The sequence below is a fragment of the Myotis daubentonii genome, chromosome 2 (genome assembly GCF_963259705.1).
Source record: "Myotis daubentonii chromosome 2, mMyoDau2.1, whole genome shotgun sequence".
Classification (NCBI taxonomy): domain Eukaryota; kingdom Metazoa; phylum Chordata; class Mammalia; order Chiroptera; family Vespertilionidae; genus Myotis; species Myotis daubentonii.
Genome location: NC_081841.1, coordinates 104,025,882 through 104,048,485, shown reverse-complemented (window position 1 = coordinate 104,048,485; position 22,604 = coordinate 104,025,882). Strand labels below are relative to the sequence as shown.

Here is a 22,604-nt window from a genome sequence, read left to right as displayed (position 1 = left end):
AATTTCTCAGTTTAGGTTTACGTAAATCATCCACTCTCTAGTTTGAAATTTCCCTGCTGGGTTTAATTCTCCCTACCTCACCGGGGCCATTTCAACCTCACCGGGGCCCTCCCAGCCTCACCGGGGAAACACGAAGTTTGGCACTCTGTCCCCTGCCTGGCGGCTCCCCACTAGACAAAATCTCCAGGCTTTCCTGGTGGCTGAACATCCGAGCCCTCCACCAAGTGCACAGACTGCCCGTCTGCCGTCCCCCAGCGTCCCACGTGAGACTGGAACTGGTGGGCGTGCTTGTGCGCCTGCTGGTACAGCGGTTCCACATCGCCGGCCCAGCCGGGCCCGGCCCCAGCCTGCCCCGAACCCGACTCCGCTCCCCGAGTGCATCCCTCCTGGATGTGAGGAGCCGAAATCTGCAGCCTGATGGGTTGGGCTCTGTACCTGGTGCCTCTGCACATCCCACTCAGTCTCAATGCTCTTCTTTCTATGCGAGGAGTTGAAATCTGCAGTTTGTTGGGTTGGGCTCTGTACTTGGTGTCTCTGCACAACCTACTCAGTCTGAATGTTCTTTCTTTCCTTCCAGTTGTAGAGCTTCCACTCGGCCAGCTTTCCCATGGTTCCGTATGATCATTGTTTGTCCTATAGTTGGTAGTTTCGATGTTGTTGTGGGAGACAGCACACACAGGTCTCTTCCTTACGCCGCCATCTTGGTTCTCCTGGGTCAGCTTCTTGAGTGTGTCTCCCATAGGTGTGAGGAGTTGAAGTCTGCAATTTGTTGGGCTAGGCTGCAAAAGTGCAGGTGGGTCTTTTTGTGCACCTGGCACAGCTTGGATGGGGATGTGAATTGATTAGGGCTGGGTCTCAGGGAGTCGCCAGGGCGGAGCAAATAGCAATGGCGGCGTCTCCGCGGCTCCTTGCCTCTCCGGGACACCGGGGCTTCGCGTCCCCCAGTGCCGGCGAGCAGCTGCATGCCAGAGCCTCCCTCACTTTCTGACCGCTGCAAGGCTGTGCCGCCTCTCCCCGTGGGGTCTGGGGCCTCAGAGACCTGCCCCAAGCAAGCCCAGAGGATTCAAGAGTTTGTAACCACTTCCGAATGAAAAAAAAACGCGCATCCAGTTGCAGCCCGCCTGGCGGGCGACCGTGTACCTCTGTTTTTGGCACCTCTGTAGCTCCTACTCAGTCTCACTGCGCTTCTTTCTTTCCTTCTAGTTGTAGAACTCCCACTGGGCCAACTTCCCCATGGTTCTCAATGGTGGTTGTTTGTCTTATAGTTGGTAGTTTCAATGATGTTGTGGGAGGCAGCACTCACAGGTCTACTCCCTACGCCGCCATCTTGGTTCTCCGGATCATGTTTTTTTAATCTGCTTTCTATACATACTCTGACAATGTTGGTCTTTTTTTTTTTTTTTTTTTTTTAAATATACTTTATTGATTTTTTACAGAGAGGAAGGGAGAGAGAGAGTTAGAAACAGCGATGAGAGAGAAACATCGATCAGCTGCCTCCTACACACCTCCCACTGGGGATGTGCCTGCAACCAAGGTACATGCCCTTGACCGGAATCGAACCTGGGACCTTTCAGTCCGCAGGCCGACGCTCTATCCACTGAGCCAAACCGGTTTCGGCAATGTTGGTCTTTTTAAAAAAATATGTTTTTATTGATTTCAGAGAGGAAGGGAGAAGGAGAGAGAGATGGAAATATCAATGATGAGAGAGACTCATTGATCAACTTTCTCCTGCACGCCTCCTCCTGGGGATTGAGCCCACAACCCAGGCATGTGCCCTTGACCGGAATCAACTGGGGACTCTTTAGTCCACAGGCCAATGCTCTATCCACTGAGCAAGACTGGCTAGGGAAATCTTGGTCTTTTAATTGGTGTGTTCAGACCACAGTTTGGCAGACTATTTTTATAATAAATATTTTGGACTTTGCAACCCATAACGTCTGTAGCACTGCTCAACTCTTATCATAGAGAAAAGCATCCAGAATCAGGGCAAATGGAACAAGTGTGGCTGTTTCCCAATAAAACCGTACTTATACAAATAGATTTGGCCCATAGGCCAGGGTTTGCTAAAATAATTACATTATGCTTAATGTAGTTATTGAATTAAAAAATGTAAATACTTGAACTCAGACCTACCATTTTATTGTTTTCTTTTTATTCCCAGTTTTGATAATCTGTTTTTCCCTTCCTGCCTTTATTTGGGTTATTTGAATATTTTTCAGTATTCCATTTTAATTTGTTTATTGCATTTGGGCAACATCTTTTTGTATAATTTTTTAATTGTTAGTTTGTAATTATAATGTACAAATTTAACTTTTCACAGGGTAATTAAACAATATTTTACCATCCCAAGCGGAATGCAGAAACCTTACTGACATATGGTCCCTCTGCACCCTCTCCTTTGTATGCACTGAAAACCCCACCAGATAATGCTATAATGTTGGTTTACAACTTTTAAATATATTTTAAGGAACTCAATAGGAGTTTTAAGGAACTCAATAGCTTATTCTTGTTTGTGAAGCTCTTTATCTGACCCTCAAATCTAAATGAGAGCTTCTCTGAGTAAAGTAATCTTGGCTGTTGATCCTTACCATTAATTACTCTGAATATTTCTTGCCACTCCCTTCTGGCCTGCAAAGTTTCTGTTGAGAAATCAGCTGATTGTCATATTGGTGCTCCCTTGTAGGTAACTAACTGTTTTTCTCTTGCTGCTTTTAATATTCTCTCTCTGTCTTTAACCCTTGGCATTTTAATAATGATGTGTCTTGGTGTGGGCCTCTTTGGGTTCCTCTTGTTTGGGACTCTTTGCTCTTTCTAGACGTGTAAGTCTATTTCTTTCACCAGGTATGGGAAGTTTTCTGCCATTATTTCTTCAAATAAGTTTTCAATATCTTTCTCTGTCTCTTCCCCTTTTGGCACCCCCATAATGTGAATGTTGGCATGCTTGAAATTGTCCCAGAGGTTCTTACACTTTCTCCATATTTTTGGACTTTTTTTTCTTTTTGCTTTTCTAATTGGGTGTTTTTTGCTTCCTCATATTCCAAACTGCTGATTTGATTCTCAGTATCCTCTACTGTTGAATCCCTGTAAATTGTTCTTTATTTCAGATAGTGTATGCTTAATTTCTGACTGGTTCTTTTTCATGTCTTTGACATTCTCACTAAGATCCTTGAAAGTCTCATGAAGATCCTTGTGTAACCTTATAACCATGGTTTTGAACTCTGTATTCAGTAGTGTGTTTGCTTCCATTTCTTTCATTTGTGACATGTTTCTTTCTCTCCTCATTTTGGCTGCTCCCTGTGTTTGTTTCTATGTGTTAGGTAGAGCTACTGTGTCTCATGGAATTGGTAGAGTAGGCTTGTGTATTACATGTCCTATAAGGTCCAGTGGCTCAGCCGCCCCTGTCACCTGAGCTGGGAACACTAGGTGTGACCCTGTGTGGGCTGTGTGCACAGTCTTATAGTTGAGCCTTGATTACTGTTGGCATCTCTGGGAGGAGTTGACCTCCAGGTCAATTGGCTATGAGGACCAGCTGTGTCTACAGTGGGGCAGCTGCTATGCAGGAGGTGAGGCCCAGCTGTGAGTGCTGGGTCTTGGGCCTTTTATTGATAGGTTTGGGGCATGGTCACCAGCTGCAGCTTGTTTGAGACATTTTAGCAAAGTTTGAAGCCTGAGCCAGGATAGGCGATTCATATAGAAAAGCTGCTGCAAACAGCTTGGGTGGGGAAACAAATTGGATGGGGCGGGGTCTCAGAGAATCCCCATGGTGGAGCAGTGTGCTCCAAGCTGATCGAGACTCAGATATGGCTGCCAGTCAGCCCTGTGACAGGGGCGGTCCCAGCACAGAAACAATGACCCTTGTGAGCACCCCTGTCTGGGAGAAATCTGCCCCTGAGTTCCTGCCCCAATGCCAGACAGTCCAGTTCCTCCCTGTATGTGTCTAGGTTCGCCAGAGCCACCTGGAGCTCAGAGGTGTTGAGTCTGAGTTTGTGTGCTGGCCCTTTAAAAGGGACATCTGGGTCTCTAGCAGCCTCCATGTCACTCAGCCACAATCCCCGCTGGTTTTTACAACCCATAGTACAGGGACTTCTCTTCCCAGCTCTGGAACCCTGGACTAAGGGTCTGGGACTCTTTGTTCCTCATGGGCAGCCTCCACAGAGACCATCACCCTCCTAATTAAAAAAGTGGCACACCTGGTTGTCAGACCAGCCATTCTGTGCCCCTGCCCCCTCCTACCAGTCTCAGTATGCTTTCTCCTTTACTTCTCTAGTTGTAGAACTTCCATTCAGCCAGCTTTCAGGCAGTTCTAAATGATGGTTGTTCTGTATTTTAGTTGTAATTTTGATGTGGTTGTGGGAGGCAGTGATTATAGTTGTTTTCCTACACTGCCATCTTGAATCTCCCAGCCTTTCAGTTCTTAAGTCTAATTTTATACTCTTTTTTTTAAAAATATATTTTATTGATTTTTTACAGAGAGGAAGGGAGAGGGATAGAGAGTTAGAAACATCGATGAGAGGGAAACATCCATCAGCTGCCTTCTGCACATCTCCTACTGGGGATGTGCCCGCAACTGAGGTACATGCCCTTGACCAGAATCGAACCTGGGACCCTTCAGTCCGCAGGCCGATGCTCTATCCACTGAGCCAAACTGGTTTCGGCGCTAATTTTATACTCTTTAATATCCTTTTATTTTTCCTATATCTAAGCATGCCTTATCTCACCTTCATTTCTAAAGAATATTATTACTGGACATAGAATTCTACACTGATAATTTTTTTCTTCCAGCACTTTAAAAATATTCTACTGGATTCTGGCCTTTATGGTTTACAAAACAAAACAAAACAACAAAAAACTGCACTTATTTGAATTGTTGTCCCCTTATAAGTAATGCATTATTTTTCTCTGACTGCTTTCAACATTTTGTTTCTTTGCTTTTGGTTTTCAGCAGTTTGATTGTGGTATGCCTGGGCATGGATTTCATTGGGCTTATCCTGTTTGAGGTTCACTGAGCTTCTTGAATCTGTAGGTTTATGTCTTTCACCAAATTTGGGAAATTTGGGATCATTACTTCTTCAAAAATTGTTTCAACACACAGTCCCCTTTTTTTAATTTTTATATCATCTCTCAGGTCCCTGAATCTTCTCGTTGTTGTTCTTTTAAAATCTATTTCTTTTCAGTTGTTCAGATTAGACACTTTCTAATTTCTACTGCTGGACCTTCAATTTTACTGATTCTTTGCCATCTTCAGCCAGTGAGTTTCTTATTTTAGTTATATTTTCCAGTTCTAAAATTTCTATTTGATTCTTCCTTCTATCTTCTATTTCCTTGATAATATATTACACCTTTCCATTAGTTTTAAGAGTACTTGACTCTACTTCTTGGGGAACTTGAAAGACAGCTGCATTTAATGTCTTTGTCAAGTAAATCCAACTTCTGTGTCATCCTGAGTTTATTATCTGTTGGATGACTTTTCCCATACAAGTTGAGATTTTCCTACTTCTTTGTATGCTGACTAATTTTACATTGCATCCTGGGCATTTTGAAGATTACATTATGAAAGTCTGGGTCTTATTTAAATCCTATGGAGAATTGATAGGAGGTAATTAATCAGGTGGAGTGCAGGCTTCTAGTTTTATCCAGCTTTCTGTGGGCTGTGCTTCTGATGCCAGTTCAGATTTAAAAGCCTTTGAATGCTATTAGGATTTGTCCACGTGTGCACAGATCTGAGTCTATGTACGCTGTTAGGGTGAGACTCACACATGTGTAGCTCAGGAGTAGGCCTAGGTGCCCATAAACACTTTGAAAGGTTCACTTTCCCAAGTTTCTCCCTCTCCCCAATCTTTGCAGTCCGTTCCACTTTCCTGGAGCTCCCTTTTTAGTCCTCAGAGGCTGGGACTTTAGTACCCCACGTGTTGTACACTTCTCACAACTGTGCTCACATATGTGGCTAAATGGCAGGAGAACAGAGAGAGAATAAAAGCAATGAGTTGCCCCACTCTCATGGGACACAGTTCCAACAAGCAGAGAGAAGGTGCCCTTCCCTCGGGGTTTGGCTTTTGTAGGCTCTGGTGGCCACCACTGCTATGGCCACAATCATATGGCCACTTGTAGATTGGTGTTATGAGAAAATGGAGAACAAAAGAGAGATTTACTTGGCTCTCTCTGAGTGCTAGGAGTTCTCTTTCCCACTTCTGGAGCCAGAAACAGAAGGCTTCTTCTGGAGTTCCTGCCACCATGTCCAGGTGTCCACTTCCAGGTTTCAAATGGCACTGAGTTCAGGCCAGGAAATGCTGGAGAGAAAAGCTTGTATATTCACCAGCAGTTCTGTGATACTTCAAATTCTGGTCTTTCTCCCAGTCTGCCTGCTACCTGCTACTTCCCAGAGCTCTTAGTAGCTGCTCCATGCGTTCTGCCCACAGGTGTCTGGCTGTGTTCCGTGGGGGAGACAGGGCAGAGGGTGCTCTCTCATCACACCCAGAACCAGAATTCAATTGGGATCGTTTGGATCACCCACCTGGTTTGTGTGTTGGATTTTCATGTAAGAAATGATGTGTGAGGAGCTGCTCATTGGTACACATTAAGATCTGAAGAAGGAAAACTTTCTGACCATATAAAGAAAAAAACATTCTGAATATCTCAGGTCTGAAAACTTGCTCAGGCCATTGCTTTTGGGAAAAACCATAGCATCATGTGCCTCTCACTCAACAACCCTCTGAATCTGTTTCGTGGCTTGCCCTGGGCACAGTGGATGGTCTGCCATGGATGGGTTTTTATCCCAGGAGTGGGGCAAAATACTGAGCTTAGGCCAACTTCATAGTTAATCTCAGCAGAGCTACAGTTGTTACTTAGGATTTGGCAATTTGGGGCAATACAAAACCAATACCGGCACTAGGGCTCCTTGGCCAATGGCATTGTTGAATGGAGCATGGCTTTTTCCTGCAGCCACTGAATACTGTTCTTCACTGAATGTCAGAAGTGTGATATCTCAGCATGAGTTCAAGATGCTGTCTTGCATTGAGATTTTGGTCACCTGGTGTTGCTAGTTGATACAGGAATAAGGAAAATCAAAGCAGCAACACTCTCACCACTGCCTGAAAAGGGGTCCTTAACACCCGGTGGCATTTCGGAGAACTGTCACTTTCCATGCAGCCCTGGTCAGAGGCAGGGGCTGCAATAAATGTCACACATGGCTTTATCCAGCCAGTGTTGATAGGCTAAACCCACCTCTGCATTATTCTGATCACAATAAATCAATTTCATGTCTTTGTCAATGAAATACCATGGTCGGAATGGTGGAAGGAATACTGGATTGAAGTCTTGGTTTTACTGCTTACTAGCCAGGAGATTTCAGAGCAGGAACAGCCCTCTTGCTCTGTTTCTTTATTTGGAAAATGGGAATACTAAGAGCTCTCCTGCCTATCTTTGGCAATTCTAAGAGGAGCAAATAGCTTTACCACTATTGGGTGAGCTATTTGACTGGGATCTTCTTGAAGGAAGACCCTGTATCATACCCATTTTATTGTTCTGACATTTTATATCATATTCATTTTATTACTCTGACATTTAGCAGGTGCCTGCTTAAATATAGGGTGGGGCAAAAGTAGTTTTATAGTTGTTTGTATGGAAAATAATACAATAATTAATAAATAATATATATTATTAATAAATAATAAATAATAAACTCTGTGTTTTGCACACTAACAAATGTAAACCTACTTTTGCCCCACCCTGTATTTGACAAATGAAATAATCAACCAAATATTATTTGATCAAATCTTCCTGAGTTATCTATAAGATGGGCACCAAAACATCTGCGTCAAAAGATGAATGAGAGCATTAAACAAGATAATCACAAAAATATAACAGGCATAGAAGTGCTCAGGACACATCAGAAATTCACAATTACCCCCCCCCCAAATTTTGTAGGCTTTTCAGATTTTTTTGAGATTAAAACAACAGGGTTCTCAGAATTGCAAAAGGATGTAAAATTCAGTGGGTCCAAACAGAGTCAGTCTAAACTATGAACAACTACCTTTATGCTTTCTCTGTCTTGTGGAAAACTGACCCCTTTATCATTTATTATCTGATAATATTACTTGTTCTGAAGTCTGCTTGTCAAATTAATATAGCTATTCCAACTTTCTTTGGATAAAGTGTTAGCATGTGTATCTTTCTCCATCCCTTTACTTTTAATTTGAATCTTTATATTTAAATTGAGTTTCTTGTGGACAACACATAGTTGGGTTTTTAAACAATCATTTATGACAATCTCTGTCTTTTAATTGGTATGTCTGGACCACTCACATTATTGATATAGTTGCATTAATATCTATTACATCTTTGTAACTTTTCTATTTACTGTATTTCTTCTCTCCCCCCCCCCCATCTTCCTCTACCTCCTCTATTCTTGTAAAATAAACATAGTTTTCTGGCTCCATGTTTCCTTCAAACTGAAACAAAAAAATGGGGAAATACTATCACTGAAAATTTCAGAAATGATATCACCTCCTATCTATTTTGTCAGCACAGTACTTAGGAGAGTCTTTGCTCTCAAGAGAACACTGTCACGTAACAGGGTCTCAATATTTCTTGCATTTTAAATGTTTTTCTTTCTGTTCTGATAGAGCAGAAGTGATGGACTTTCATGCTCTGTAGGGGCTGAATTACAGATATAGGTGGTTTGACTCTTAGGTTTGTGCAACACATAATTGCTTTTGTGAATTATGTCATAGGCAAACTGCTTGCAGTGGACACATAAATCTCATTCTTGCTGTCTTAGTAATTTGATTGTTAGAAATAAGATGAAAAATGAAAGTTGTGTGTTTTTCATTTCAAACCTAGTTTCAATTACCTTTGGGCATGGGCGGGTCTGCAGCTCACACTTCAGTGAACAGGGGAGGGAACAGCACCTGCTCAGTGAAAAGTTCCCTGGAACCGGAGGAATGCATGGCACAGATTGCTGCTTCCACACAATGCCCTGTAGATGTCACCATTGTCACTTCTCACAGAGTACAGTGCCAGCTTCACAGTGGGCAGAAGCGAGGCCGAACTTTGCTAAACCATTTGATTGTCAAGGAACCAGGATAATCTGTTGCCCACACCTGTGTACAACCAGAATTGCCAAGTTCTAGGGTACTTCCTCAATCTTTCTTATGTTTACCCACTGTCTGGTGCCTGTTGTTGCACAGCACTCTCACCTTTCGGCAGTTCCTCTTTCCTTGGCTTCGTTGAGGAGGGGTTCGTCCTTTCAACAACACCTTTCCTCACCAGCTCCTGCTTCCTTCTCCTTTGCTCTTCCCCTGGCCCCTACAGGGCCATGTCCTGCGTCTTCTTCGCTCCTCTGTACACAATCTCATCCTTTTTCATGTCAATGCTCCCACGTTGATTTTCTAGAGCTTCCTTTTTCTCTCCTGACATCTAACCCCAAATTTAACCCCATAATCATAATTCTTCAGCATCCTAAAGCAGAAAGAATGTTGGAAATCAAAATGGGGGTCAGGGAGGCCACCCCAGTGTGGAGGGATGCTGCTGAAACACAACCAGCACAAGCAGGATGGCAGGAACCATGCATGAAATTAATTTAAGAGCAGAATTTCAGAGCCACACGTTAACTCTAAATAATGGAAGCTCCTCCCACCTGAAATTCCTGGGAGAATGGGACACAGGACATCCCTGAAATGTGGGATGAGATTCCACAGTTTCTTCTGAATTTCAAAGGCACAGGTGATATTTGAGTTAAAAGTATATATTTTTAAATGAAAAAATGCCCGTCCACCGGCCCTTATCACCTCTGGAGAATTTGTTGATGCTCAGTCTGTAGTCCCATAGAAGATATTTAACAAGAAGACCCGGGACCCCTTTAAATAATCCTAAGCTATAAACACACACAAGTCCTAAGTTCTTAACATTCACATTCCACAGTTTAGTGATTCTGCTCAGGAGTTGGGGTGCGGTTTCGTCACTTACCCCCCTGGAGCACCTTGTGCCTTTCAAGCCCCAGCAAGCCCCAGAGTCGGTTCCTGACCCCAAGCCTCACTCCTGTAGCTGTCCTCCCCTTTCCATCAACACCCAGATCCTCCTCCTGGCCCCCCACCTCTCGCCTGGATGGTTAGTTATTCTGGCAGAACCTCCTAAGTGTGTCTCTGCCTGGAGTTTTCTTCCTACCGCCCATCTCAACCTGCTACCACATTCCTCTTCCTCAAATGCAGCTCCAAACATCTGTGTGCCATGTCCGAAACTCGGTGCATCCTGACTGCCTCGAACAGAGTCCCTTCTCTTTAGTTTGCTCTGCCAGGTCCCCAAGCCCTTCTGCCTCCTTTCCAGTCACTGGCAGTCCCACACTCCAACCCTCGGCAAAGTAGCCTCTTCCCAGCACTGTCCTGCCCTTTCCCAGGGCCCTGCGCCCGCAGTGCTGGGTCCTCCACCTCTGAGGATGGAAGTTTTACTTACTATTGAGGGCCAGTTCATTGAGCCTCCGTCCTCTCTGGGGGCGCCTGGGCCCCGGCTGGAGGAATCCTCCTGTCTGCCGTGATCTAACAATGTCTCTCCTCCAGACTTGGAAGTCGGGGTCTGAGACCTAGTTTTCAGATCTCCCCTTTAACAAGCGGGTGTTGACTTAACCAGGATGGCGAGGGTAGGCAGTGAGGTGTCTGTGGGTCAGAGGGAATTCAGAGTGTACGAGGGGAGGCGGGGTGGGAGATGTGGAGGGAGGATCTCCGCATAATTCACTACAGGCAACCAGGCGCCTTACATAAAGGGCCCATGTTCCCAGTCTAACCTGGATGAAAAGGTACAGCACAGCCCACCACACGCACCTGTTGGAAAGCAGATGGCGACAGCGGGCGAGGAGAGGGCTCAGCCTCATCAGGCAGCCACCCCCAAACCCCCCTCTCTGTGCTGGCAGTGCCCCGAGAAGCTGCAGGAGATGGCGATAGCCTTAGAAATTCACTCAGGTTTCAAATGCTACACAGCAATTGGCTACTTAAAAATGGTTTTCCCAAAGAGGAAAATCGAACATATTCTCTGAACTGTGATAGTCATAGCAGGTACATTGAAATTGGGCTACACCAATTAGCGGGCACCCTGCAATGAGTTTGCCTGAGGAGGAGCTGGGCATTTTCTGGCATTTAAGTGGCAGCACTGCCTCAGTTAGAGGAAGCAAATCAAATCACAAATGCCAAGGCCCCTTCACTCTAGTCTTGTCCCTGAAGTTGGACCTTTAGTCACCACATGACAAGTTCATGGCCTAGGTGAGTGCCCCAGGCATTTCTAGATGATAACATTGCTATTGCTAGAAGAAGGGGCACAAAACAGTTATGTGTTGCTCTACGACTTAAAATGGCTATGAAGTCAGTAGGTGATAGGATTTTTTTAATCTCCATTATAATTTTATGGGGTCACCATTATATACGTGGCCCATTGTTGACCAAAATGCAGTTATGCCAAGCATGAATGTATTCAGGAGGGGTGTCATTTAATGAAAAAGAAAAAACACTTATGACAAAGTGTAAGAGAGTTGAACTGAACGGGGACAACTTGTTTCTACCGTAAGTATCTATTCTTAGCTTATTACCTCATTATGAAATTTATATTGTCATCAATGAAGTCCCAGGATTGGGAATCTTTCATAAAAGTTTAGAACTTTGCAGTTTTGAGTTTTATTTCCCACCCACTACAATGTTTTCCATTCTTGACACCCTAGGCAAAGAGTTCTTATTACTTCAAAGCCCTGTTGGATATTGGTAATAGTGTGGTATTTGGGGAATTATGCTAAAAATTTCCTTAAGTTAGAGTCCTAAGAGTGAAAACAAATACTCTCACCAGCCAGGTAGTGTGGCAATACTTACTTCTGTGATACAAAACATTATCTCAGAACAACAATCATTGGAACAATTTACTTCACTAACATTTCCCACCAGGGTATATGCTGAACAAGTGTCAGAAATGCCAACCCAAATGCTCACATTTTCTCTAAGCCTTTAGTTATTCAACATAAAATTAAGGGAAGAAAAGATAATCACAGGGTACTGCTTATAAGGGGGAGGGGAAAAACACTATATTTAAATGGGCATTTTTAGGATTTAGGGAGCAACAAAGAGCTTACTGTTTCCCAGTTTGATCAGGTGTAATTACTGCTCTGAGAGCTGCGCTCAGTGGGGAAGTCTCAGAAGCACCGAGTCCTTTGGCTGGTGGGCACGATGGCTTCTCTGCTGCTTTTGGAGCGCTAGGGCAGACAGTCATGCTGGTGAATCACTGAGTTTATAATCTAAATGTGTTAAATGGCTAAAGCAAGCAAGCCTTTATTTTACAACAGGAGTCTATCTCTGTCTCTTTGCCCCTCCCCTTCTACACACTCAGACTGTTTTGAACAAAGAACCCGGCCCAGGGCTTCTAAGCAAGGACAATGAATCTGGGCCATCTTCACAACCAGGAGCTGGCGATCTGTTTTAGAGAAATCCTTCACTTTTAGAAAAAGTTCTCATGTCCTTAGAACTCTATCCACCAAACATTAGCTCGTTTACCAAAAGTGTCAAGACAAAGAGGGGGCACCACTTTGCAAACATCAGGCTCTGGGCATCCCCTTCCCACACACATTCTTCCTCCATCATTATTCATCCCTAATTGTGCCCGTTTTCCACCTGGGCTCTCTCAGGTCTCCTTTTCAGACCGCTTCCTTCCAAATCACAATAACTGGGCATTCGCCTGAGCACATACCACTTTCTTACAGCAACAGGTGAAAATTCACCTTAGGTCATTTTCTGTTCACATCCTCTTTGTTTAACTTCTGGATTATTGTTTCATTTTTTTGTTTTTTTCAATTATGTTTCCCATCTTAACTACATCAAGAGCACTTTGAAGGTTGGGGGAGAAGAAGAAGTAGCATCATAACGTTGTGGACAAATATGGGTGTGGGATATATTGTGGCCCATAACTTTCTATTTTGCTGTCTTTGGAAGGCTGCACAATCTCCCTGGGCCTAGTTTCCTCAACTGTCCCACGAGAATAATATCTACATCAGGTAGAGTTGTTGAGAGGGTTAAAAACTATGTGTAAAGTACCTAAGGCATAGGAGACAGTCAATACCCAGGAGTGATATTACTATTAAGGAGCTCTGCCATCTACTGTTTTGAACCCTCTATAGAACCTTTCATATGGTAGAGGTAGGGCTGATAAAAAGCTTCTACTAAAATAAGTGAACTGAAGTTGCAAAGTTGAAGTTGAAATATAGAAACTATATTTAAAAATATGTACCCCTCAAAATAAGTCACCTAACTAACAACAAAAACACAGATAACGTGCATATGGCAAAATATACATAAGTACTAAGTATAGATGATGCATATTTGGGTATTATTCTTTCTACCATTCTATATTTTAAAAAATCCTATATAATAAAAGGCTAATATGCAAATTAACCAAATGGCAGAAGAACCAGTTGCTATGATGCGCACTGACCACCAGGGGGCAGACACTCAATGCAGGAGCTGTCCCCTGGTGGTCAGTGTGCTCCCACAGGGGAGAGTGCTGCTCAGCCAGAAGCCAGCTCATGGCTGGCAAGCGCAGTGGTGGTGGTAGGCTGGCAAGCGCAGTGGTGGTGGTAGGAGCCTCTCCCACCTCCGCAGCAGCCGGACATCCCCTGAGGGGTCTTGGACTGTGAGAGGGCACAAGTTGGGCTGAGGAAACCCCCGCCAGGGCATGAATGCTACGCACTGGGCCTCTAGTTTATAATAAAAGATCAAATAGTGAAAGCAAACATATACACACATGCACACACTTTGGGAAGAAAGAGACTGATCCATTAATTTTTATTAAGCTTAGAAAGTACACAAATGTTTGACATTAATTTTCATGCCTTTTCTGCATAAACTAATAATACATAAAAAACAATTAAAACCATCATCTAGTGGCCCTTCCCGCCCCTTCCGGCACCCAGGCCCTCCGTCGGCTCCCCGGGAGCTTTGGTTCGAGGTGCAGGGCTCAGCGCTCATGCTGCACTGGTGCCTGCCCCAGGAGCTCGGGGGGCGCAGGGACCTGCTCTTCAACGTCGTGTGCAAGGAGTGCGGAAGCCAGCAGGAGCCTGGCAGCGGGGGCGCTTGTCACTGCTGTAGGGATGAGGTGCACTTCGACCCCCGCCAGAGGGGCCTGACTGAGAGCCGGGTGTTAGTCGGGGCCTCCGGGCACACGTACCCTACATCTTGGAGGTGCAGGCCGTCAACAGAATCTCAGAGCTCAGCCCCAACCCTCCCCAGGCTGCATCCATTAATGTCAGCACCAGCCACAGTTCTCTCTGCAGTCCCAGTGATGCACCAGGTGAGCCGGGCACCCAACAGCATCACAGTGTCCTGGCCGCAGCCAAACCAGACCAACGGGAACATCCTCGACTATCAGCTGCGTTACTGTGACCAGGCGGAAGATGAATCCCACTCCTTCACCCTGACCAGTGAGACCAACACAGCAACCATGACACAGCTGAGCCCCGGCCACATCTATGGCTTCCAGGTTCGGGCTCGGACAGCCGCAGGCCATGGCCCCTATGGAGGCATGGTCTATTTCCAGACGCTGCCTCAAGGTGAGCTGCCCACCCAGCTTCCGGAAAGACTCTCCTTGGTGGCTGGGTCCATCCTGGGGGCTTTGGCCTTCCTCCTGCTGGCCGCCACCACCGTGCTGGCTGTTGTCTTCCAGAGGAAGCGACATGCGACAGGCTACACGGAGCAACTGCAGCAGTACAGCAGCCCAGGGCTTGGGGTAAAGTATTACATCGACCCATCCACATACGAGGACCCCTGCCAGGCCATCCGAGAATTTGCCCGGGAGGTGGACTCCACCTGTATCAAGATTGAAGAGGTCACTGGGGCAGGCTCCTTCGGAGAAGTGCGCTGGGCCGGCTGCAGCCCAGGGGCAGGCGGGAGCAGGCTGTGGCCATCCAGGCCCTGTGGACTGGAGGTGCCGAGAGCCTGCAGATGACCTTTCTCAGCCAGGCTGCAGTGCTGGGCCAGTTCCAGCACCCCAACATCCTTCGGTTGGAGGGCGTGGTCACCAAAAGCCGGCCCCTCATGGTGCTGACTGAGCTCATGGAGCTGGGTCCCCTGGACAGCTTCCTCAGGCAGCGGGAGGGCCAGTCCAGCAGCCTGCAGCTGGTGGCCATGCAGCGGGGAGTGGCCGCCGCCATGCAGTACCTGTCCAGTTTTGCCTTCGTCCACCGAGCGCTCTCTGCCCACAGTGTGCTGGTGAATAGCCACCTGGTGTGCAAAGTGGCCAGGCTTGGTCACAGCCCTCAGGGCCCAAGTTGTATGCTTCGCTGGGCAGCCCCAGAGGTCATTGCACATGGAAAACATACAACATCCAGCGATGTCTGGAGCTTTGGGATAGTGATGTGGGAAGTGATGAGTTATGGAGAACGGCCCTACTGGGACATGATTGACCAGGAGGTGCTAAATGCAATATAGTAGGAGTTCTGGCTGCCCTCACCTCCAGGCTGTCCTCCTGGACTACATCTACTTATGTCGGACACTTGGCAGAAAGACCGTACCCAATGGGTTAAAGACAGTCTATTCAATAACTGGTGTTGGGAAAATTGGACACACGTATGCAAAATATTGAAACTAGACCACCTTCTTACACCATACACAAGAATAAACTCACAATGAATTAAAGACTTCAATGTTAGGCTTAAACCATAAAATTCCTAAAAGAAAACATAGGCAGCAAAATCTTGGATATTTCTCATTTCAATATTTTTTTCTATTATATCAACCTAAGCAAGGGAAACAAAAGAAAAATAAACAAATGGGACTACATCAACCAAAAAAATTTTGCACAGCAAAGGAAACACAATCAACAAAATGAAAAGACAACCCACTGAATGGAACATATCCATCAAAATACATGATAAGGTGTTAATATCCATAATTTACAAAGAACTCATAAAACTCAACATCAAAAAAACAAGCAATCCATTAAGAAATGGGAAAGAACCTGATAGACACTTCTCCAAAGAGGTCATACAGATGGCGAACAGGCATATGAAAAGATGCTCAACACCACTTATCATCAGAGAAATGTAAATTAAAACCACAATGGCCCTAACCGGTTTGGCTCAGTGGATAGAGCGTCGGCCTGCGGACTGAAGGGTCCCAGGTTCGATTCCGGTCAAGGGCATGTACCTTGGTTGCAGGCACATCCCCAGTGGGAGGTGTGTAGGAGGCAGCTGATCAATGTTTCTCTCTCACCAATGTTTCTAACTTTCTAGCCCTCTCCCTTCCTCTCTGTAAAAAATCAATAAAATATATTAAAACCACAATGATATATCACTTCAGACTTATCAAAATGTTATCATTAATAAATCAACAGACAAGTGTTGGCAAAGATGTGGTGAAAAGAAAACACTGTGTAAAACAGTACAGAGTATCCTCAAAAAATTAAAAATGGAACTGCCTTATGACCCAGCATTTCCACTTCTGGGAATATACCTGAAGAAATATGAAACACTGATCTGAAAGAATATATGCACCCCTATGTTCACTGCAGCATTATTTACAACAGCCAAGGTATGAAGCAGCCCAAGTGTCCATCAGTAGATGAGTGGATAAAAAATTTGTGGTACATTTACACCATGGACTACTGCTCAGCTGTGAAAAAGGGGGAAATCTTACCCTGTGCCACAGCATGGATGGGTCTGGAGAGTATTGTGCTAAGTGAAAAAAGCCAGTCAGAGACAGACAAGTACCATATGATTTCACTTATATGTGGAATCTAATGAACAAAAACTAACAAAAAAAAAAATAGGAACAGACTCCTCGATACAGAGAATAGACTACCAGCTCTCAGAGAAGAGGGGATTGTGGGGGCTGGATGCAAAAGGTGAAGGGATTAAGCAAAGAAAAAATCCCTCATTGACACAGAAAACAGTATGGTGATTACCAGAGGGAAAAGAGGGGTTGGGGGAAGGTAGAGGAGAGTAAAAATGGGATAAATGGTAATGGAAGGAGATTTGATTTGGGGTGAACATGCAATACAATATACAGATGGTGTATTATAGAACTGTACACCCGAAACTTATATAATTTTATTAACCAATGTCACCCTAATAAATTCAGTAAAAATTTTTTTAAAAAGTGTAGCGTTCTCAGGAACCAGGCAGCAAGAGAAAAATAACATGGCTCCTCTTGATCCTCAGAAGTGCGAGTCCCTGAGAGTCACACTCATTACTACACTACCGTTGGTCCGGGACTCAGATATTAGCAAATCCATTTGGCAAGAGGGGAGGACCAGGCCTAGCCTCAGGGGAAGAGCTGCTTCCAACCAGTGTAAGCATGAGGCTGGTGCTGGCACTTAAATGTTCTGTCTTAGTTAGAATCTCTGGACACTGGGCTCAGGCTGTCACAGCTGACAAATTTCATAGCCACCCTGCCAGGAGTTGTAAAGCATGGGGCAGAAATGAAAGGTTCTTATCCAGCTTCTGAGTCCCTTTTTTCTAGTGACTTCCCATGTACTGAGACTTACTTAATGGCATCAGCATATTCTGGGAAAAGTATAAATCAGCAGTGCAATAGCTGGACTAGAAAAGTACTTCTATTCTTAAAGTACACCCAGGCCCAAACCTTATGTACATATAGAATTAAATGAGTGGTTTGTGCTGTGTTTTAACTTTATGTATTATATCTCATTCATGTCTTATTCATCCTAATTGAGAGTAAAATATTTGAGGGTAGGACTTTGTCAGATTGCCTTGTACTAAAAAAAATGTTTTATTGAATATTTGTTCAAAGTACATTCTCCATCAATTCACAACATTATCACGATACCCTTGGGAAGAGTTATTAGTCCTATTTGAAACTGAAGCGACAGACTCACACAGAGGTGACTGAGTTAATGGGAGTCTGAACAACAGCAAGGATATTAATCCTTTTGGTGATGATGATGAGGCTTAAAGAGAGCCAGACACTTGCTGGAGATCCATAGCTAGACAAAGGTGGAGGTGGGGCCGACTCCTTGCTGGCACTGCACCCTCTCCACTGTGCGGGGCTTTGCAGATGAATATGCTACAGTGTAGAAAAGACACATGTGCAGAGTTCCAGCAGGGTCTCCTAACCAGAAGAGTAAAAAAGATGTTGCTGTTTCAGGCTGGCTAGAGAGGCCGTGTTCTTCATAGTGGGCATGCTTGGCTATGACCATTTCTCATACATAACAATGCATCAGCTTCGCACACGAGTGACACTGAGAATCTCAGGATCACTGACCCTTGTCATAGACGCTCCATCATTGGAGGCTTCCAGGTGCCTCTGTCTCTGTGTTCCAGGTGCTTCACCCCACGTCATACCTCCTGGTCTTATTTGGTATTACAGGCAATCTCTCACATCAATCCTCTTAAACCACACAGGATGTATGACAACTTGTGAGGAAGCCACTTATGTTCAATTACAGGCTTTTTTTTTTTTTTTTAACATGTCCACTTTTTCTTCTGGGGTCTATTTGGAGAGAGAGTTGAAAAGAACACACTGTGCGGGAGGTGCCAGTAAAATGCCATGGTCATTTGGGAGACCTGTCTGGAGTTGCTGGTTGTGATTTACTGAAAAGAAAATGAACCACATGCCACCGTCCATCTTGCTGAAATGCAGGCATGTGCAGCTCCAGCGGTGGAGAAGGCCCATGGGGATCCCTGCAAGCCTCCACTCTGGTTTGAGAGCCATGTATATGCTGCAGAGAAATGAAACGCATGGTCCATGGGCCAGCAAGGAATTTTCCCGGGACCCAGAAATACAAAACTACAGGGAACCAACTCTTAATTTTGGCACGACAACTCACTTCTCCTCCATGATGCCATAAATGAGGTCCAAAGGTTCCAACTGGAAAAACACAGCTCATATTATCAGTACGTTATATCAATGTCCATCTACGTGAAACTCTATCAAGGATTTGCTGTGACTGTGAATGATACATGAAAGGAGTAACCCAGAGTAGGCAGAGTAACAATGTGACTATCATCATTGACCTTCAGTGAACAACCCCCTTTTCCTCTCTTTACTATTGACCTGACAGTCAGTGAAAAATATACATCCAGCTGAAGAACAAAAGACATGCCACTCTTTCTCTAGCAAGAAAAATGCTCAGTATTTACCATGGCAGGGAAGGCCTCTTTAGCACCTCAAAAATGTGTTTATAATTTAATTCTTACAGGTGGGTATACGGCCACAGTTGTTTCAGGTTGATAAACAGTACTGGATCAATATGAAATTCAAATTGGCTCATTACTGCTGGCGGTAGCATTTTGGTTAGGGAGGAGGCTAAAACCACTGGTAAACTGAAATCTGCTCATCTTGTCCTTCAGTACAACAGATTGGTAATCGGCTGTTTCTGCTGAAAGCTTTAAGCAAAAGAGAACTGAGCAGCAGCAAAGGTCAGATCAGGCTCCTACACTGGGGACCTGGGGAGGGTGGAGGGGCTCATAAAAGGCCAGTCCACCACACTTCAAGGTTCAGATGATAAATAAAACCAGTGGACATGGTGCTACTTAACATTTCTGATTTTCTTTAAATTAGCCAGGAATTTTCTTTTTTAATCCTTACCCAAGGATATTTTTTCATTGATTTTTAGAGAGTGTGAGAGAGAGAAGGGAAAACAGAGAGAAATATCCATGTGAGAGAAACACATCGATTGGTTGCCTCCTGCATGAGCCCTGACCAGGGCCTGGGCCGGCTGGGGAGAAGCCTGCAACCGAGGTACATGGCCATGGCCAGAATCGACCCCGGGGCCCCTCGGTCCGCAGGCAGACGCTCTAGCCAATGAGCCAAACCGGCCAGGGCTGTTAGTCCGTTTTCTTATTTGGAGAGCATTTAAGTAGCATTTTTTACTTTTTCCCATTTATAGATACCAGGAGGTCCATACGTGAAACTTAAAATGCCCTATGGGTTTTTAATATGCTAATTCATAGTATTTAAACCTCATAGGTAAATGTTCAATCCCTAACCACGCCCCACTCCGCAAACACGCCTTGGCTACCTCAAGGTAGACCACCAAAGCCTCAGTGAGACCCCAGGCTTCCACCAGCCTCTGTTCCAGGTTGAGGGGTGGGAAGCTCAACTATACCACGGCTAATAACAGACTCCCCTGGACGGCCCTGGAGCCTCTGGACACGTACTTGCTGAGAAGGAGCCAGCCCTGTCTGCATTTCCAGACACAACCCAGGGAGCAGGGAAGCCTCCCCAGCCCCATCTGCCCCGGGAGCGCTGGGAGCAGGCTCTGTGGAGATGCCCTAGGCCTGGCATATCCCACCACCAGCAGCCCTGTCTCCCTGAGACTTGAAACAGGCAGACATTTCAGAATCTGTCTCATCTCAGCAGTGCAAACAATTACCATTTCCTCCAAAGACTTCACCTTCAAAATGTTCATTTATGTCCTTTTCTTTCTTTTTGACACAATTTTCCCTTTTGGAATCAGGTTACTACATCATTCTTCCTAAATAAATTTCTTTCACAGGTCACTATAAACTTGGCTCCCAAACATGCTGCCAGATATTTCATGACCTTCTGAAAAGCAAATGTCAAACCCAAACTCGCGTGTGCGTGCACATGCACACACACACACACACACATCAATGTGACCACCCTCTGCCCAAAGAGCCCTTCAACATTCATCGAACGTGGCCTTACCTTTCCAAAGAAGTGCTGAGTGGACACGGCGAGCGCCTGGAAACCGCAGATGGCCCGTCTCAGCTCCCGCTGCACGAGGCCCAGCTGCCTGGCCTGCTGCTCACTCCTCTCCTTCAGCCGCTGAACCAACTGCCTCTCGGCTTCGCGGGCCTGCGGGTCCGGCTTGGGGGAAAACCCATTTCGGGGAGCCGTGCTCCTCTGCTTGGGGTATCCTATTAAAAAAATAGCGGCTTGTGAAAAAAACATGCAGCCCTTATTACAAGGTATGACTTGTAGTAAGGGGACAACAGCTCCTTATTACAAGATTTCTTCAAGAGGATGTGGCCAAAAAGAAGTGGCCAGGTTGTCACTGTAGGTATTAGAAAGAAAAAACAGACAGGGACTTAAAATATTTGCTCTGCTTATGTGGTTCTAGGTGCAAGTTTCATGCTTGGAAAAAGAATAATGAGGCCAAATTGCCCAATTCCTTTCAGCTTCCTCCATTTCTTCCAGGTCTGCTTAGAGAGATTAGAGTAGATGGTTTATCTTCAAAGGAATTGCTCTTTGAAAATGTCTAATGGGAAATCAATCAATCAGTGCAGGTCAAAGTCATAGTTGTAACTAATTGAGCATCAGGGAGTACTGCCCGCGTGCCCTTGCCTACCTTTCTGTGGTCATCTAGTGACCCTTTCTTTGATGTCTGATGTAAGTCACACCTCTGATGGCCTCTGCTCCAGGGTTTTCTGGCTTTAAATTTCTACAGCATCAATGTCCTCCAAAATATTCCCCCAGGTGACCACTCACACCACCTCCACAACTCGGTCCGGTCCAAGGCACCACGACCTCTCACCCATGGGAAGCCCTGCTCCTCTTCATCTCTCACTGCACAGATTATAAAGGATAATCTTTATAAATATAGAAGAGCTCATGCCTGTGCTGAGCTTTCCCTCCAATTATGTTCCATTGCAGTAAGAAAGTGCTCATTCCTTCCCATGGCCCAGGAAGCCTCTGGGATCTGGTAACTGCCAGGCAGATGGTGGGGGTGTATGTGTAGGCCGGGGGATGGGGCCCAGGGAAAGGAATCAGAAACTCTGCCTGGAGTTGGGGACAGGATGGGGGAGGCTCTAAGGAGAAGTGACTATTAGGCTGAAGCTTGAAGGCTAAAGGCAAGGCCCCCGGAAAGAGCACAGACAAGCACTGTATCATGGTCCAAGGCCCTAGGCAAGCCAGGGTCTTCTCGGAGCTGCTGTCCTCTTCGTGGGAGCTAGGGCTGACCAGATGCCCAGAGAACATCTCCTTTGCACAATGGACTTACTTCCCAGAAGTGCATGCTTTCCTTTGCCCAAGTAGATCCTGGGGCATGTGACAGACATTTACCACACAATCACAAGTAACTTTAATACCTCAAACATTCTTTTGTCTACTTTTGCTCACCTCCAACATACTAGGGAGTAACACATAAAGCAAATCAGTACCTGATACACAGATAGAGCAGAGAAATGGGCTTGGAACACACAAGTGGCCTCATCTTTTAAGGAGAAAAGATGGCTAATTGCTCTAACTACTTCTGATTGGTAATTTAGTGGTAACCAATAAAGTTTTAATGAAATCTTCCTCCTATTAAGAAATCATCCGGGAGAACCAAGATGGCGGCGATATAGGCAGACGTGTCCCAGGTCGTGTCCCGGAGCAAATGGAACGAGCAGCTGAAGCTAGTAACACTCACACCGAATTGGCGAAATTGCTCAGCTGGTGAGAGGGTTTACAGCCGGGAAGAGCAGAACTCCCCTGGTAAGGTAAAAAAAAACCAGGGATTTGGGCAGGAAAGTTTGCCAGACCTCTGAGCCCAGAGAGTCGGAGGGAGACCGCGTGGCAGACAGCCACGTCCCTTGGGACAGGCACAGCCCCTGACGGGGGAAAGGAGAACCGCGGGATTCCTGGCGCCGCCAGGGAAATTGAGAGCTGGGTTCTGTGATCACG

The 22,604-nt window shown here is 45.4% G+C and overlaps 1 protein-coding gene and 1 pseudogene across 2 annotated transcripts in view; one reads left to right on the top strand and one right to left on the bottom strand.

Annotated features, from left to right (window-relative positions):
* MTUS2 (microtubule associated scaffold protein 2) overlaps positions 1 to 22,604 on the bottom strand; it is a 421,538-nt gene that overhangs the window by 74,330 nt on the left and 324,604 nt on the right. For both annotated transcript variants that reach the window (XM_059684080.1, XM_059684081.1), the window contains exon 7: positions 20,646 to 20,857. In XM_059684080.1, coding sequence (XP_059540063.1) covers positions 20,646 to 20,857 — 212 coding nt within the window. The remainder of the gene's footprint in view (positions 1 to 20,645; positions 20,858 to 22,604) is intronic.
* Positions 10,826 to 18,385, top strand: LOC132225855 (ephrin type-B receptor 6-like; annotated as a pseudogene).